General features: G+C 35.1%; 1 protein-coding gene across 2 annotated transcripts in view; it reads right to left on the bottom strand.

The window, feature by feature from the left end:
* The window catches only part of OPHN1 (oligophrenin 1), a 507,398-nt gene that overhangs the window by 114,952 nt on the left and 372,380 nt on the right, over positions 1–20,066 (bottom strand). For both annotated transcript variants that reach the window (XR_013997964.1, XM_081125000.1), the window contains exon 16: positions 496–580. Coding sequence is in view for 1 of the 2 variants with exons in the window: in XM_081125000.1 (XP_080981126.1) it covers positions 496–580 (85 nt within the window). In the remaining variant the exon portion in view is untranslated. The remainder of the gene's footprint in view (positions 1–495; positions 581–20,066) is intronic.

Raw genomic sequence — 20,066 nt, 5'->3', positions numbered from 1 at the left:
GAATCTAAAAAAAATAATAAACTGATGAACAAAATAGATTCAGTGACACAGAAGCATGGAATAGACTGAGGAATCTCAGAGGGAAGGTAGGGGTGGGGGAGTGGGTGGGAGAGATTAACCAAAGAATGTATATGCATAACCCATGGACACAGACAGTGTGGTGAAGGCCTGGGGCGGGGAGTGGGTGTGGGATGGAAGGGGTCAATGGGGAAAAAAGGAGACATCTGTAATACTTTCAACAATAAAAAAATAAAAAAAAAGAGAAACACAAATCGGTATTGTTTAAAATAAAATAAAATAATAAAATAAATTAAATTAAAATAAATTAAAATGCTTTCTAATACACATTCTCCTTTAAGAGAGGTCCTTTTCACTCACTTTTTCTTTAGCAATTCAATCCAATGTCCTGAAGCTGGGACCACATTAACTCCAATCTCCATCCATACAACTTTCATCAACTATGAAAACCAAAGTCCCAAATCATATCAGGCATACCTGAGGTAGAATTTCAAGGAGCTGGTGATTGTCTTAATGTCCCAGTCACTATTATGAAAATCAACATCTCCTGGGCATTTAGGATCTATTTGAGAAAAGAAAATGAGAAAAAAAGTTAACGTTCCAAAGATATAACCTTTTACCCCTTTAAAAGGAAAATAAAGTGCCTTAATTAAAAGACAGTTATTCTAACCAGTTTTCAAGAGATGAAACTTTACAACAAAAATCTATTTGATGTCTAAAAAAATCCCCTTGCATTTATTTCAGTCAGGCATGTAAGGAGCTTGGAAATCATCTCTTCCATTCACACAACAAGAAAAAGTGTAACAAACAGAAAATAAACTCATCCTAGATCAATCAGAGGATTTAGGTCATACATAGGGCAAACTACTGTCACTAAAATTGAAGAGATAGAGAGGCAGATACAGAGAATCAAAACTTCCTAGACTCAAGGCCCAGGAGCAAAAAACCCCTTGAAAACATGAACAGGGTTAGAAAAACCTAATCTGCAACTGATGAATTGCTAGAGGCTTGGTGTGGACAAGTTTGAGAGTGAAAAATTCTACAGGGACCCAGTCCTAGGAGGGAACCCCACACTTTTGTGACTTTTACCTCCAGGAGCCCTATAAGGTTCTCACAATGAGGATCTGAAAAAAAAATCCTTCATGTTTCTGTGCTTTTGAGAGGAAGAGAGGAAAAGTAGCCTTTTAAAAATGTTTTTATGTTTACTTATTATTGTTTTTAGTCTCTATATCTTTATTGTTGAAAATATTACAGATGTCCTCTTTTTACTCCCATTGATCCCCTCCACCCCGCATCCATTCCACCCTCAGGCCTTCCCCAGACCAATGTCTGTGTTCATGGGTTATGCTTATAAACATATAAGTTCTTTGATTAATCTCTCCCCGCCCACACCACTATCCCCACCTTCCCTTTGAGATCCCTCAGTCTGTTCCATGCTTCTATGTCTCTGGATCAAGTTTGTTCATCAGTTTGTTTTGTTTATTACATTCCACATATAAGTGAGATTGGGAACCCTAGTACACTGCTGGTGGGAATGCAGACTGGTACAACCACTATGGAAAGCAGTATGGAGTTTCCTCAAAAAATTAAAAATTGACCCACCATTTGACCCAGTGATCCCACTTCTAGGAATATATCTTAAGAAACCCGAAACACCAATCACAAAAAGTAGCCTTTTAAAAATTATGCAAAGAGTATTTCATTCTTCTTAACAAAACCCACCCTCAAGAGAAACTACTTTACCAGATTCTCATGTACTGGAGTTTTACCAGAGCTTAACTGACCTAGGAAAAGGGAAATTCATAAGTACAGACCCGCTTGCCTTATCTCTTCTAAGTGGGAAAACCAAAATAAAACTGACAAACACCTGTGAAGATCAAAAGCGAGGGGCACAAGCTCACTAAAAGATGTAATTATAGGACTGTAGAATGCTACCCCTCTCCTGACATCTTACCATCACATCAACAGGTCTCCTGGATAATGACATGGAAATATGACTAAATAACTATGTTTCTCAGATAATATTTAAGAAGTCCCTAAGGAAAACCAAAGACAACAGGGGAAATAAAAACAAGGACACCAGAAGTAAGTTCGGCCTCTGACCTATAAATACAGCAAACAACACATACTAAACCCTAGCCAGATAAACAAAACATCACACTAAAGGTATGTTTACCTCAGTTCCCTCTACACATTACATCATATTTGGCTTGCAACAAAAAATTGCAAGATACTAAAAAACAGATACTTTTTAAGAGATACTAACAAACAGCTGGCTGGCATGGCTCAGTGGTTAAGTGTCGACCTATGAACCAGGAGGTCACGGTTCAATTCCCAGTCAGGGCACATGCGCTGGTTGTGGGCTCAATCCCCAGTACAGGTTTGCAGGAGACAGCCAATCAATGACTCTCTTATCAATGATGATTCTATCTCTCTCTCCCTCTCCATTCTTCTCTCTGAAATCAATAATAAAAAAAAGATACTAAAAAACAAAACAAAAGAAAACAAAACAAACAAACAAACAAACACAATTTGAAGAGACATAGCAAACCTCAGAGCCAGACGCAAATATGACAGAGATGTTGGAATTATCAGACTGGGAATTTCTATGAATATTGCACTAAGGTCTATAATGGATAATGTGGGAAACATAAAAGAGGAGATGGATGATATAAGCAGAGAGATAGAAGCTGCAAGAAAGAACCAAAATGAAATTCTAAAACCAAAAAAAACACCATAACAGAGATGAATTCCAGCCCGTCCGGATGTGGCTCAGTGGTTGAGCATCAACCTGGGATCCAGGCGATTGGGGTTTGATTCCTGGTCAGGGCACATGCCCAGGTTGTGGGCTCGATCCCCAGTAGGGGGCCTGCAGGAGGCAGCCAATCAATGACTCTCTCATCATTGATGTTTCTTTCTCTCTCTCCCTCTCCCTTCCTCTCTCTGAAGTCAATAAAGATATATTGACTACAGACCAGCTTGCCTTATCTGGACTAGACACAGCTGAGAAAATAATCAGTAAGTTTGAAGAAATGTCAATAGAAACTTCCGAAACTAAAATGAAACGAGAAAAAAGAATGAATAACAGAATATCCAAGAACCCTGGGACAATTAAAAAAAAAAAAAAAAGTATAGCATACATGTAATGGGCATGCCAGAAGGAGAAGAAATAGAAAAGCAGAAATATCTGCAGGAATAATGAGTGAGAATTTCCCCAAACTAATAATAAACAGCAACAAAAAAACCCCCACAGATCCAGGAAGCTCAAAAAACCCCAAGCAGAATACATACCAAAACATCTATACCTAGGTATATCATATTTAAACTAAATATCAAAAACAAAGAAAAAATCTTGATAAAAGCCAGAAGGAAAAACACCTTACCAAAGGAGAATCAAGGGTAAGAATTACATCATACTTCTCTTCAGAAACCACACAAGCCAGAGAGTAGGGTAAAATATGCAAAGTGTTAAAAGAAAAGGTCAGCCTGAGTTCTCCACCCAGTGAAATTATCTTTCAAAAGTAAAAATTCTTTTTTTATAGCTGCATACTATTCTATGCAGCTAAATGTCCCAGAGCTTTCTTATCCACTCATCTACTGATGGGCACTTGGGCTGTTTCCAGATTTTAGCCATTGTAAATTGCACTGCTATGAACATAGGGGTGCAAATATTATTCCTGCTTGGTGTTTCGGGTTCACCCACCTCCCATGCCAGCCCTTTACCACATTATTGTCTGTGTCCTTGGGTTATGCATATAAGTTCTTAGGTTAATCTCTCCCCATCCATCCACCCCTGCCTTCCCTCTGAGATTCATCAGTCTGTTCCATGTTTCTATGTCTCTGGATCTATTTTGTTCATCAGTTTATTTTGTCCATTATATTCCACATATAAGTGAGATCATGTGATATGTGTCTTTCTCTGACTGGCTTATTTTGCTTAGCATAATGCTCTCCAGGTCCCTCCATGCTGTCTCAAAGGGTAAGAGATGTGGGGTAGAAGGGGTCAATGAGGGGGAAAAAAGGAGACATTTGTAATGCTTTCAACAATAAAGATAAATTTTTAAAACTGTAAAGGAGAAATATTTTCTCATTTAAACAAACATTGAGGAAATTTGTCACCAGTAGACCTGCCTTGCAAAAGATGTTAGAAGAAGTTCTTCATAGAGGAAGCTATAGGTCAATAACTCAGATCTACATGAAGAAAAGGAGTATAAGAAAAGGAATAAATGATGGTAAATAAAACCTTTTGATTCTCTATTCTTAATTGATCTAATAGGTAAAAGTTCAAAATAACAGCAAAAATGCATTCAGTGATTATAGCTTATATATAAGGGAAATGAATGACAATGTTATAACAGATTAAAGATAAGAATTAGGAATATTCTGTTATAATATTACCACTTGTGTAGTGGTATAAGTGATATCTAAAAGAGGACTTGGATAATTTCTAAATGTATGTTGCAAATACAAGGGTAATTGGTAAAAAAAAAAGTTTCACAAAAAAGTATAACTGATATGCTGACAAAAGAAGAAAAATGGAATTGTACAAAATATCCAATTAAACCAAGAGAGGGTAGAAAGAGAGTAGAAGAGAAAAAGAGAAATAAAGAATAAGGACAATGAATTGAAAATAATAAAAGATATGGTAGATTTGAATCCAACTATGTCAATAATCATTTGAAATATCAATGATATAAACATACTGATTAAAAGACACTATCAGAGTGTATTAAAAAAACAAGAATCAATGCAAGACATTGTCTACAAGAAATCCACTTTAAATATAAAGATACTTATTGCCCGGCTGGGCGTGGCTCAGTGGTTGAGTGTCGACCTAGGATCCAGGTGATCAGGGTTCAATTCCCGGTCAGGGCACATGCCCGGGTTGCGGGCTGCAGCCGATCAATGACTCTCTCATCATTGATGTTTCTATCTCTCTCTCCCCCTCTCCTTTCCTCTCTCTGAGATCAATAAAGATATATTTAAAAATAAATAAATAAATAAATAAATAAATAAATAAATAAATAAATAAATATAAAGATATTTATAGATTAAAAATAAAAGGAATAGACAAAGATATGCCATGCTAGCACTAATCAAAACAAAGCAGGAGTAGCTCTATTTATTTCAAACAGAGCAGACTTAGATAAAGAAAAATTATCAGGGATAAAGAAAGCCATTACATAAAAGGATTAATTCTTCAAGAAGACAACAATCAACAACAAAACATCAAAATACGTGAGAGAAAAACTGGTAGAACTGCAAGGACATGAATCAGCTATTATTGCTGGAGACTTCAGCACCCCTCTATCAGTAACTGACAGATCCAACAGGCAGAAAATCATAAAAGATATAATTGAATTTAATTGGACTGTCAATAACCTGGATCTAATTGACATTGATAGACTACTTTATCCAACACAGCAGTATACACACTCATCTCAAGTCCATACGAAACATTTTACCAAGGTAGACCACATTCTGGGCCATAAAACACCCCTTAACAAATTTAAAAAATAGAAGTCATGCAAAATCTGCTCTCAGATTACAATGAAATTAAACTAGAAAGCAATAACAGTGAGATATAAAAAAAAACAACCAAAATACTTGGAGATTACACAACACACTTATAAATAACATGAGTCAAAAATAGAAAACTCAAGAGAAATTTTAAAATATTTCAAACCAAAACAAAATAAATATACAACTTATAAAAATTCACAAATTCACAATAAAAGAAATTCTCAGAGGGGAATTTATAGCATTGAGTACATATATTAGACAAGTAGGAAGAGCTAAAATCAGTACTCTAAACTTCCACCTTACGAAAGTACAAAAAAAAACAAATAAAACCCAAAGAAAGCAGAAGTAAAGAAAGAAAAAATAGAGCAGATATCCATGAAACTGAAAACAATAAATCAATAAAGAAAATCGATAAAACTAAAAGATGATTCTTTGAAAACATCAAGAAAATTGATAAACCTTTAGCCAGTATAATTAAGAAAGAAAAAGAGAAGAAACAAATGATAAATATCAGAAATGAAAGCGTGACATTCACTATTGATCCCATGCACAGTGAAAGGAAAATAAAGGGATATTATGAAGACCTCTATGCCTATAAATTGAACAACCTGGATAAAATGGACCAATTCCTCCAAAGACACATTCTATCAAAATTCACACACAAAAAAGAAATAGAAAATCTAAATAGGTTGGTATCTATTAAACAAATTAAATCAATAATTAATAACCTGCCAAAACAGAAAGCACCAGGCCCAGATTTGTTCACTGGTAAATCCTACTAATATTCAAGGAAGAAATTATATCACTTTCTACAGAATCTTCCAGAAAATAGAAGGAAAGGGAATATTTTCTAACTCATTCTACAAGGCAAGCATTACTCTTATACCCAAACCACACAAAGGCATTATAATAAAGGAAAAGTACAGACAGAATATCTCTTATGACTATAAATGCAAAAGTCCAGAACAAAATATTAGCAAATAGAATACAAACTTTTATAAATCCCACAACCAAATGAGACTTATTGTAGGTATGCAAGGTTGATTAAGCTTTCAAAAATCAATTCATGTTATCCATCACATTAACAGGCTAAAGGAAAAAAAGCATATGATTATACCAATAGATGCAGAAAAAGCAATTGAGAAATCTAATACCCAATTACAATAAAAACTCTCAGTTAACTAGGGATAGAAGGAAACTTCCACAACTAGATAAAGAACAAAAAACATACAGCTAATATTACACTTAATAGTGAAAGACAGAATGCTTTCCCCCCTAAGATCAGTAACAAAGTGAAGATGTCTTCTCTCACCACTCCCATTTCACACTGCAATGGAAATCCTAGTTAATAAAATAAGAAAAAGAAGTAAAAGGTATATAGATAAAATGATTGTCTATGTAGACAATCACAAACAACAACAATGACAACAAATAGTTGCAAGGTTGCAAGATACAAGTCAATTGCTTTCGTATATACTAGCAATTGAAATATGAAATTAAAAACATAACACCATTTACATTAGCATCCCCAAAATGAAATACTTAGATAAAATTTAACAAAATATGTACATGAGCTATGTGAAGAAGCCTACAAAACCCTGAAAAAATAAATCACAGGTGGAAATAAATGGAGAGAGATTCCATATACATGGATAGGAAGTCTCAATATGTCAGTTCTTCCTAACTTGATCTATATATTCAATGCATTTCAAATCAAAATCCCAGCCAGTTATTATGTGGATATCAAAAACTCACCTGAAAGTTTATATGAAAAGGCAACAGACACAGAATAGGCAATACAATATTGGGGAAGAACAATCTGAGCACTGACACGATGCAACTTCAATACAGTGGTACCTCAGTTTTCGAATGTCTCCGTTGATGATCATTTCAGTTTACGAACACCGTAAACCTGGAAATGCTTCGGTTTTAGAACATGCCTCGGAAGCCAAACATGCCAGACGGCTTCCGCTGAGTGCAAAATCCTGAGGCCTAGCTGTCAGCTGTTGATCCATCAGTTTTCAAATGTTTCAGAACGCGAAGGGTCTTTCAGAACAGATTACATTAGAAAACTGAGGTACCACTATACTTACTATAAAGCTATGGTAATCAAGACAGTGAGTGAGTGTTTTGGTTCAGGCTACTATAACAAAAGGCCAGAGACTGGGTAGCTTATAAACAGAAATTTATTTTTCACAGTTCTAGACGTGCAAGTCCAAGATCAAGGTTCCAGCATGGTCAGGTTCTGGTGAAGGCTGTCTTCTGTGTTGTAGCCTGCAGGCTCCTCATTCTGGAATCTCTTATAAGAGTATTAATCTCATGAGCCTTCATGGCCTTATCACCTCCAGAAGGTTCCACTTCCTAACACCATTACCTTTGGAGGTCCAGATTCAACACGAATTTTAGGTGGATACATTCAGACCATAGCATTCTGCCTCTGCTCCCCTCACCCCCAAATTTCATGTTAATTTCACACATAAAATACATTCATTTCACCACTGTATTTCCAAAAGTTAACTCTTTCCAGCATCAACTCAGAAGTCTAAGTCCCATGTCTCATCTAAATGTCATCTAAATAGATACGGGTAAGAAAATTCATCCTCAAGCAAACTGCTCTCCACTTGTAAACCTGTTAAACAAGTCAGGCGCTTCCAAAAAACAATGGTGGAACAGGTACAGGATAAACATTCCCATTCCAAAAGGAAGAAATAGGAAATAAGAAAGAGATAATGAGCCCTGAGCAAGTCTAAAAGCTTAAGGCTTGCAGGGGTGGGGATCCACCTCTGGACACACTGGGGTTGTGGATCTGTTACCAAGGATTTGGGTGGCCCCAATCCTACAGCTTTGTTGGGCACTGCCCACTTTGCAGCTCACCTGGGTTAGAGTTCAATGCCTGGGGCTCTCCTAGGCTGGAATTGCCTAGGAGACATGGTGGTTCTACTTGTCTGGAGACATGGTGGCAGCCCTGTTCCCACAGCTCCACTGGGCATTGTCCTAGTGAGAGCTCTCTCTGATGGCCTTGCCCTCGCAATGACCCTTTGCTTCCATACATGAAAATATATGTGGAAGTAGCTACAATCCCATGGCTCTTACACTCTGCATGCTGGCAGAGAAGTCACCATGGTGATGCTCCCAAGGTTTACTGCCTGTGCCCCCCAGAGGGGCAGCCACTTCAGTTTGTGCCTATGTTTCTTCATGCACCTATATAACCCTTTTCTCCAAGAAGAGTGCCTGGCATATAGGAGGTATGCTCCATCTTTTGCAACAGGAAAAGACAAAGGAATCCTGGCTATAGGATCAACATTTCAATTGCTAGAATGAGAAATATTTTCCTATATAAATTATATTCTCCTATATAAATTGGAAATTGGTATGTTTTGAAGCATACTGCAGCCTTATTTGTGTAAAATCTTGGCCCTGCCCATAGCCTCTTTCAGTCCTACTGCAAGTAAAGTGGCCATCAATTTTGCCATGTGCCTGTCCTAATTAGACTCCTTCATTTACAATCAAGTGAGGCCATCTACCCCAATTTCACCTCACTTGATTGTAAAGCATATAGGTCTGCATGTAACTGAAAAGATTATGATTTCTGCATTCCAATTACTACTCAAAGAATGCCAACTCCAGCTTTATATAACATAATTCTAATATACATCTTCATGACAAGATAGTATTTATAGAGGATTATCTAAAGAACATGCAGTCCATCTTTTCCTCTAGGTTGGTGACTGAACTGTTCTTTTCCACCCAAACATAGTAACTTCTGAATCGGTGATTCACCACAGTAGTCTTTGTTGAAGACATTATTTTTTTTCCTTTTTTATCCATTTGGAACTGAAAGTTTGGGGCAAGAACTCATATTGATATCTTACAAACCCAAATATAATTCCTCCTTGTCTATAACACAATAGACAAAAACAAACTAAAATGTTATTAGGTCTAGGAAAAGTCAACATAGTTCAAAAGAAGAAAAATACTCTGAAGAATCAAAATACAGGCATCCCCCTGAAAAAAAACATTTACTATAAGGAAGGTTTTAAAACTTTGCTGATAGAAGTTGTCAGTATGATTGAAGGTGACTGCAGTGAAATTCAAATAGCAATAAAGATAAAAATCATTCTTAGCCTAGTAACAGAAAGATATTCTTTAACCCAATAAAGACCTATAGTGGTGTGCTGGTAAATGATCAATGACTATGTAGGCTGGGGGAGAAGAAAAGCCCTGATTTATAGCATTTGCCAATTTCCACAGTATGGGGCCAGTTAAGCTATCAACATGACGTTAATAAACTTCAAGTTGGGAAAAGATGTACAGAATCAGATCTCATAAGCCAGAATGAACTGCCACCAGCATCACTGAATCTGTTTCAAATGATCAGTTGATATGACAATGGTGAAACACTGGAAACTTAAGACCTGAAGCCAGAAAGGAATCCTGATTTCATCACTATTACTTACCATTGAGTCAGAGTGTCTAGGATAATGATTCTCCTAGAAACATCTGAGAAGCGCTTAAAAAATGATAACACTTCGTGTCTATCCTAAATGTATTAAATCAGAATACATTTGTATTAAATCAGGTGAATGATGATTGTTTTTTTAAACTCTCCTGGTGACTTCAATGAATGGCAAGGGTGTTGTATACTGGGCTATCTAATGGAATTAAACAAGAAGCAGAAACTGTAATGTAATTATACAAGCAAGAGAAAACTGAAAGTTCATGTTAGAAAGGAGATAGCATAATCATTATTTACCTATGACATAACTGTCTACCTGAAAAAAACAAGATAAACAATTGAAAATTTGTTAAAATTCACAAGAAAGCTTGTATAAAATCTCTAGTCTGAAAATAAAAATACAAAAATCATAAACATCCTATATACCAGCAACAATCAGTTCAAAAACTTAATAGAGAAAAAACAACGGTACTCTGTGTGTGCTATTTATATAATCAAACCTAGAAATAAATATCCATAATTACTTAGGAATTTTCTAAAGAAAAGTATAAAACATAAACGAAAACATAAATGAAAAATACTCTAATTCTAAATATAAGGGCTAAATATTGAAAATTTGACAACTTGATTCCACTTAAGTTTTAAATTAATACAATTCATATCAAAATGCCAACAACTTATGTTTTCTGGAACATGATAAAATATTTCTAAAGTTTATCTGGAACAATGAACTAGCAAAAATAACAAACATTTTTTAGAAGAAGGGTAATTGGGGAGAATTTGTGCTACTTGATAAGAAAATGATTAATAATGCTAGTCATCCTGGTACAAGAATAGTCAGATCAATGGAAAAAATGAATAGCTCAGGAAAAGATGATCATGGTAAATATAAGAACTTAATATACAATAAAAGCAGCATTATGAATTAGTGAAAAAAGAAGAAATGTTAAATAAATGCAGCTTAGAAAATTAAGTACTTGAAAAAATAAGTTAGGTCTCTATTTCACAACCAAACAATATATTCAATTTCAAGTAAATGAAAGAGTTAAAGGTATAAAAAAATAGTCATCAAACAACTCATTAAAAAAGACAAGTAAATTTTTGTAGGCTCTTGGTTAGAAAATGACTTTCTGAGCATAAAGAAAATGAAGCTTTGAATGCACCCAGGAGCACACCATGGATATATTACAAGGCTGACAAGCTCTAGAAACTGGCACAGAGATGACCACTTGAGAGCTGTACTGGGGTCATGATTTGATGGAGAGCATACACTGAAACTATACATCCTCAAAATGAGCATATAGTCAGGTGCCAAACTGCATGAGAATTATTTGGGAAACTTTGTAAAATGTGGATATTTGGATCTCAAGACAAGAGATCCAGTATGAGGTCTAGGATTTTGTTTGTTTGTTTTTTAAATAATGATTTCTCAAAGGTGATTCTAGAGTGATGCTGGTTTCCTGTCATATAATGTGACAGATAATAAGATTGGGTGTAAAAATATTCATAGAAATATATTGTCAAAATTGTAACCACCACTCCAAAGGAGGGCACAATGGTCTTCTCCTTACATTTAGAGGCAAAAAATAAATAAATAGAACCCAAAATAGCAAGAAAGGTACAGTAGCTCCTCTAATACACAAGTCATGTCAAGGTGTCCAAAGCAATCAACAAATGTTAGTAATATGATATTACTGTGAAAGTTCCAGTTGCATAAATAGTAAGATCAGTTTTGATTACTTTCAGTTGATAAACCTGATCAAGTGAGAGGAAGAAAGACAAGTGACTAACAGAAAGTATAGGCAGAAATGAACCCATCAGGCTCTGACACAAGTCATAAAGGCAATAATGACTAATGTGAGGATTGATTAGTTTCACCAAGTAATAGTCCTGACAGCTGTATTTTAGACTCTTGCTCACCCCCTTCTCCAGTTATGTCATCAGACTAAAGGATAGGTGAAAGGTCAACTGTTCTTTTGTTATTGCTATGTATAAGATGTGTGTCACAAATGAAAATGGTGAATGGATTAAGAAGTACATTGGTAGTTACAGAATAGTCACAGAGATGTAAAATACAGCATAGGGAATACAGTCAATAATACTGTAATAACTAGAAATATTGGGGGGATCACTCTGTAAAGTACAGCATTGTCTAACCACTATGCTATTCACCTGAAACTAATACAAAATAATATTGAATGTAAACTGTAATTGAAAAATAAAAGTAGAAAATGCCATTAAAAATAAGAAAGTGTATTTGGTTGCAGCAGCAAAGAGATATGTCATACATTTAGTTTTAAATGCTAAGACAAGAGAGAACGTACAAACTGAGTTTAAAAGTCAATTCCATAACCAGGAAATACAGTTGTTAATAGCCCTTGCTCCAAGGGATTTGAGATTGTACTCTAGAGAGGCTGAATAGCCTGCTGTTGTTGACTTCAACGAGCAACTAGAAATGTGCAGTGACAAAAGCTTTCACAATATATTGGATCACAGACAAAAAGTACCTTATAAGTGAATGGAAAAAAAGACAATCTATCCATAGAATAATAAATGTTATAAACTATGGAAGTGGGAGACCTTTGAATATTTAATAACTAGTAATGGTACAAAGTTCCATCAATCAGCAGAGAGGCTGGTCATAAATACCAGAAATAGTCACACAGCTATTTCAGAATTGGTTCATGCTATATAATTAGGAGAGAGAGGGGCTACCTGAAAAAAAGATGGAGGCTATGTTACTCAGCCGCTTAAATATATCTGTGGTCTACTGATTTTCCCTGGATTCAAATTATATTAAGATTGTTAATAATACTTATAACCTTGAGGCAATAATTCTACCTTGGCAAATGTACCCAAAGAATACACTGGAATTAACTCATCCATAAATATGTCATCACAAAAAGAGAAACAAGTGAAATGCTCAACAAGAGAATGATCTGATAAGTTTTGGTTCTTTTATCTATCATAATATTATATAATCATTAAAATATTTGAAAAGAATTTTAATCATATGGGAAGTGCTTATGTCGAGGTAATGTTGGCCATGTAAATATAAACCTCCTTATACATCCTTGCTAAACAATATAGAACCACAAGAAAAACATAAAAGTTCACAGTCATGCCCTCCACATAACAAAAAAGCACCCAAATTGCTAATTTCTTGTAAGTAGAAAAATAAACATCAAATCCCAGTGAGCTACCACTCATATTCTCCCTCTACTAACATTTGCAGGGAGCAAGAGCAATGTTGGAAAAAGTTCATTCATGGCTAGAGGCCTAAGATTAATCTATAACCAGCAACTGAGTGACAAACTGAGTGACAAACTTACTGGAAAATAGGATAGATCTGGGCACTTAGGGAAGTGCGTTTTAATCAGTCTTTCAAAGGTAGTCTTTGAAAGGTATTCTTTCTACGAAAGATGAAGACAAAACATAAAGAACAGACACCTTTTGGAGATTAAGTGGACAAAGCGAAGGGAAGCAAGAGGAAAATTAAGAAATGAACAAAGATCTACGAGACAAATAGAATCAATATCTGACAAGGTAGATTTTAATACAAAAAAGCATTAAATGAGACAAAGGATAGTTTTTAATGTCACAATTCATGTTCAAAATGAAAATAGAACAGCTGTAAATATCTGTGCATCAAATAACATAGCAACCAATTTTATAATGCAAAAACACAGGACATATGAGGAGACATCAATAGAAACATTAACAATAACAGACTTTAACATACCATCTTCATTACATAACAGATCAAGTAAACAAACAAGTCAGGATTTAAGGGATGTAAATAACAAAATCAACAAGGTCATTCTTACAGATGTACAGGCATGCTTCGTTTTATTGTGCTTTGTTTTATTGCCCTTTGCAGATACTGTGTTTTTTCACAAATTGAAGGGAAAATCCTCCACCAGCAAAAAGGTTATGATTTGCTGAATGCTCAGCTAATAGTTAGCATTTCTAAGCAATAAAGTATTTTAATAAAAGGTATGTACATGTTGTTTTAGACATAATGCTACTGCATACTTAATAGACTTCAGTATAGTGTAAAAATAACTTTATATGCACTGTGAAACCAAAAAAATTGTGTGACTCACTTTATTTCAGTATTTGCTTTATTGTGGTAGCCTGGAACCAAAACTGCAATATCAGTAAGGTATGCCTATATGTCAAATAACACACCATGACAACAGAAACTATACTTCACCTCAAGTGCACATAGAACACTCACAAAAAGTGATCACATACAGATCACAAAAATAGCATCAAAAAGTTCCAGAAAATTGAAATATTACACACATTTTCTTATCACAATACGATAAAACAAAAAAACATTTTGAAGTCCATTCTACCTGAAAAAATTTAAACTTTGTATTAAACAATTCATGAGTAAAAGGGAAAATACAAAGTAAAATTACAAAAACACTAAAAAAAACACACCCACTAATAATGAAACACTACATATGAAAATGTATGAGATGCATTTAATGAGATGATAATGGAAAAAATTCACTAACTTAAACATTTTCATCAATAAAATGAAAGACTAAAAATAAATTCTTATCTCAAAAAGCTAAAGAAATTAAAACCAAGCAAACTCAAAAAAAATCAATAAAGAAAATGACAGAAAGAGAAGTGCCCTGCAAGGTGTGGTTCAGTTGGTTGGATGCCATCCTATACACCAAGAAGTTGCTGGTTCTATTCCCAGTAGGGAGCATGCAGGAGACAGCCTATTGATGTTTGGCTCTCATATCAATGTTTCTCTCTCCCTCTCCCTTCCTCTCTCTCTAAAAATCAATTTAAAAAAAATCTTTTTAAAAAATTTTTAAAAAGAGAAATTAATGAGGTGGAGAATAGAAAAACACAGAACTAATTAATAAATCAAAATTTCTACTTCTGAAAAAGTTAACAAAATAGATAATCCACAAGCTAACTTTATTAAAAAACAAGACATATACAAGAAAATACAAATACACAAAAAGGAGAAAACTACTGAAACAGAAGACATTTTAAAAGTCAAAAGAAACTAATTTGCAGAACTCAGTGCTAATAAATTTTAAAGCCTAGCTTACATTTTACCAAGATTAACCCCACTAGAGACAAAAAGCTTAAACAGATAATTTTCCATAGTAGATATAAAGTTATCACTAACTAATGCACATGTATGTACACACACACACACACATGAACACACAGAGAAAATTCTATCAAAAATTCAGAGAACAGAGATGACCTATCTATTTTTTTGAGGCATTAAAAAACAAAGAAAAAGGTTATGATTCTTCGTATAAACAAGTGTAATGTTGGTAACAAGACCTGATAAAAGATAGTACCAAAAATTATACAATACCACCTATGAATAATGATGCTATAATTCATAATGAAATATTAGTAAATAGAATCCAATACCATATTAGGAAAGTAATATACCATGGCTAAATTGGATTTATTCCAGAAATGCAAAAATACAAAGGTGGTTCAATATTAGGAAATACCCTTATATAATATACTATTTTAATAAGTCTAAAGAAAGGTCATGGTTATCTCCAAAGATGTTAAAAAAGCCTTTAAAAAATTCAACACCTTGGCCTGACTTTTTAAAAAATTAAACTTAGGAACTGATGTATTAGCATTCTTAATATGATAGAATACACACACATGCACATACATACACACGTACACAGAGCGAGAAAGGGGGGGGGGTAGAGAGAGAGAGAACAGTGCCTAAGAATTGGGGGGGAAAAAGAAACACTAACTCTATTTGTAGATAATATGAACGCCTAAAGAACAAGTGATAAATTATAAAAACAATTTAGCCATTTGGAAAGGCATCAAAATATAAAGTTAATATACAGAAATCAATAGCTTTTATATATACAACCAATAAGCAGTTAGAAATTATAATAGTAGAGGAAATCCCATTGACAATAACAGCAAAGAAGATTAAATCATTAGAAATAAACTTAATAAGAAATGTGTAGTAATTAGCCAAGAAAAATAACATAAAAATACTTAACAAATGAAAGGATGTTTTTTGTTCTTAGATAACATGGCTAAATGTGATTAAGGTAACATTTATCCCTAAATTAATGTATAAATTAAACACAATCCCATTAAAAATACCAACAACCTACACAAGTTCCAAATTCATATGGAAAATAAACACACAAGAATGGCCATGAAAAACAGTGAATAAAAAGGTACACAGGAGGACTAGCTCTGTCATTAAAAAATACTAATTAGACAAAGATACAATTAGCCATTTGAACAAAGATAAAATTAGATCCATACTTCATACCATATATAACAATAATCTCTTAAGTGGATCAGAAATCTAAATGTAAAAAATTAAATCATAAAGGTATTAGAAGAAAACTCAGATAATTCTCTCTTTATAGTGAGTGATCTGTGTAGGATAAGGCTTTCTGACTATGACCCTAAATCCAGATGCAATAACATAAAATACTGATATATTTTACTACCTAAATATTTTAAATGTATGCTAACACTATCATTAGTAATACTAAATAATAGTTGACAAATTGGGAGAAAATATTTGGAGCACATATACAGCAAATAAAGGGCAAATATCCCTAACATAAATAACTCTCTCACCATGGCTGGTTAGCTCAATTATTAGAGCATTGGCCCAAGGACTGAAGAGTCCTGGGTTCAATTCCAGCCAAGGACACATATCTCAGTTGTACACTCGTTCCCAGCCTGGGTTGGGGTACATGAGGGGGCAACCAATCAATGTGTCTCTCTCACATCAATGTTTCTCTCTCTCTTTCTCTCTCTCTCTTTCTCTCTCTCTCTCTTCCCATTCCACTCTCTCTCAAAATCAATGAAAAAAATATCCTCAGGTGAGGATTAAATAAATAAATAAATAAATAAATAAATAAATAAATAAATAAATACATAAATAACTCAAAAATACTGAGGGGCAAAAAAATTGATTTTTAGTATTAAAGACATGAACAGAGAATTCCCACACATAGTATATATACATCTGTTTGTTTATGCACCACTAAGTATATGAAAAGAAGACAAACCTATCTCATAGTAAGATAAATGCAAATTAAAACTTCACTGAGATACCATTTCTTATCTATTAGATTGGTAATTTTTTAATTATAAAAATACATTCTGTTGCCAAAGCTATAGGGAAAAAGGTGCTCTTATATATTAGTGGTAGAAATATATATTGGTGTAACCCTTCTGGAGAAGAATTCATAAATATCTAATAAAATCTAGTAAAACTACATATGCACTTACATTTTGCCCCAGAAATCCCATTTCTAATAATTTACCCTGAAGATATACCTTTAACAATGTGAAAATATATGTGTACAAGATTATTCATTACAGCATTGTTGGTAAGTACAAAACACTGTAAATAACTTAAATGATCCTCCCTAGGACTGTGGCTGAATAAACTGTGGTACATCCATATAATGGAGTACTCTGCAGCTGTAAAAAAGAGCAAGGAAGATCTCTCTGAACTTATATGGTGTTGCTTTAAGTTTTAAAAGCTCTAAGTGCATAAGAAAGAAGAATGGGGATAAGAAAATATATACCCATTTTCTTATTTGAACAATAAAAGCAACATAGGAAGGGTAAAACAGACACTAGTGAGACATGTTACCTTCAGCATTTTGCTGGGAACTAGTAGAAAATATGAGAAGGGATAGGAATAAAGTAGAAAGAATTGGGAAGACATGACACCTCTTTTGAGTAGACCTTTTGGTATAATTCTGACTTTTGCGACCAAGCAGGGTTTCATATACTCAAAAAATAAAAGTGAAGGAATGAAGAAACCATGCAATGTAATATATATGCAAATGAAAATAACTATCTAATGTATAACAAAACATACCAAGGACAGGGCTAGTGTAGGGGAAGGTGGAAAATCTGAGTAAATTTTGAATAAATTTTTGTAACTATATATATTTAGGCAAAGGTCAAAAGAAATATAAACAAATATTGAAGCCTAGTTAGATTGTTTCTTTAAAGGGTATAAGCTAGCATCTTGAGAGTACATTCTGTGTATTCTAGAACTAAGAAGAATTACAATATGTTTTCAGTAATGAGAACTAGGTTTATCAATTTCTGAGAATCAAATTACAAATATGGAAAGGAAGTAGGTTTGGGGGGATTCCTAGATGGCCGTGGTTTAAGTGGAAGCGACACTGACACTCTCCCAGGACCCAACTAGAATTACAACTAAATCATAGAAAAGCCATCCTGAATAACCAACGGAAGATGAGCTGGAAAGTACCCTTATAACCCAGGACCTAACCTGGAGACCACATAGAGACTGCAGAGGTGTGAGAGGGCTGGCTGGGATCCTACAGGCAGAAGCTGAAGGTCCGGAGGGATATCCCAGCTGTGTGGGGTTCCCACTGAGAACTCTGAGGTCTAAACCCCAAGATGTGTGCCCCAGCCCAGAGCACCAGAACTGAGAAAGGTGCCCACATAACATCTGGCTGTGGAAAGCACTGGGATTTCTTTCCAGCAGGGACAGTTGGCTAGAAATGTAGGCACCCGCTTAAAGGGCCAATGCACAAAATTTCACTTGAGGCCACTCAGCATGGGCTATGGAAGTGGGAGGGCATAATGGACTAGAGCTGCGCAAGGAGAGTCTGGGTTTGGTAGTTCAGCAAGGAGAGGGCAGAGAGGACAACTGCCAGTATCACAGTGCTGAGGTACTCCCACATGCTGCAGAGACCACCTTTCCCAGGCAAACCTTTCCCATCAATGCAGCTTTAACCTAGGGGGAACAAATTCCCCTCCCTTTGAAAACTCTATCATCCCACCCTGTGGAGTTTACAGCCAACTGAACTTCACAGCCAGAAGCTCATTAAGTGACTGAGAATAATCAGCCTAGGGGCAGAGGCACATCTTGGTGCACAACTTGGACCTCCAAACATGCATCCAGCTATAGCAGACAGAGCTACAAGTTGTGGATCACTGATAGGTCCAAACAGGGTACTCAGGGCCAGTGACAAACAGCACCTGACTGTGGCCTGCATCACAGACCCTCTGAAGAGGCCCCAGACCAATAAACCCAGAGGCCAGCTTCAGACCACAACAGAGGAGGATCCAATAAGCTCCACAAGAAGTATGTTCACAAGGAGATATTGACAAGCTACAAACCTGGCAGGGAACAATTCTGCTTCATGTAATAAGCAACTGCACAACAGTCAGCACGCTGTATTGGAGAACGAGCCTCACAGTCAGCCAGCAAAAGCACACAAGGGACATTATTAGAGCACTCACGACTGGCAATCAGGAAGACTGCGCCACTGGGTCACACAGGTCACCCACTACATGAGGCAACACTACCAAGGCTGGGAGTCACAGCAGACTGGCCTAAAACATAGAAACAAACCTAAACTGATGAACAAAATGGGAAGACAAATAACCCCCAAATGAAAAAACAAGAGAATTATCCAGAAAAAGAGCTAAATAAAATGGAGATAAGCAATTTATCAGATACAGAGTTCAGAGTAATGATTATAAAAATGCTCAACAGCATGAAAAAGATAGAGAAACTATGAACAGCAAACTTTCAGTAATGAAGAATGACAGCAGAAATGAAGAATACAATGGGAGGAATAAACATCAGATTACAAGAAGTGGAGGATTTCTGTGAATTAGAAGACAGGGTTAAAAAAATCACCCTATTAGAGAATCAAAAAGAAAAAAAAAAACTATTAAAAAACAAGAAGATAGCTTAAAGGAGCTGTGGGACAACATGAAATATAGCAATATTCGCATTATAGGAAAGCCAGAAGGGACAGAGAATAAACAAGGGATAGAGAATTTGTTTGAAGAAATAATGGCAGAAAACTTCCATAACCTGGTGAAAGAAAATGTCACACAATTTCAGGAGGTACAGAGAGTCCCAAGCAAGAAGAACCCAAAGAGGCACATGCCCAGATACATCATAATTAAAATGCCAAAAATTCAAGACAAAGAGACAATCTTAAAGGTTGCAAGATAAAAACAACCTGTTACCTACAAAGGAACTCCCCTAAGGCTGTCAGCTGATTTCTCA

This window comes from Miniopterus schreibersii (genome assembly GCF_964146895.1).
Source record: "Miniopterus schreibersii genome assembly, chromosome: X".
Taxonomy (NCBI): Eukaryota; Metazoa; Chordata; class Mammalia; order Chiroptera; family Miniopteridae; genus Miniopterus; species Miniopterus schreibersii.
The sequence above is the reverse complement of the archived record's forward strand: the minus strand, read 5'-3'. Positions and strand labels throughout refer to the sequence as shown.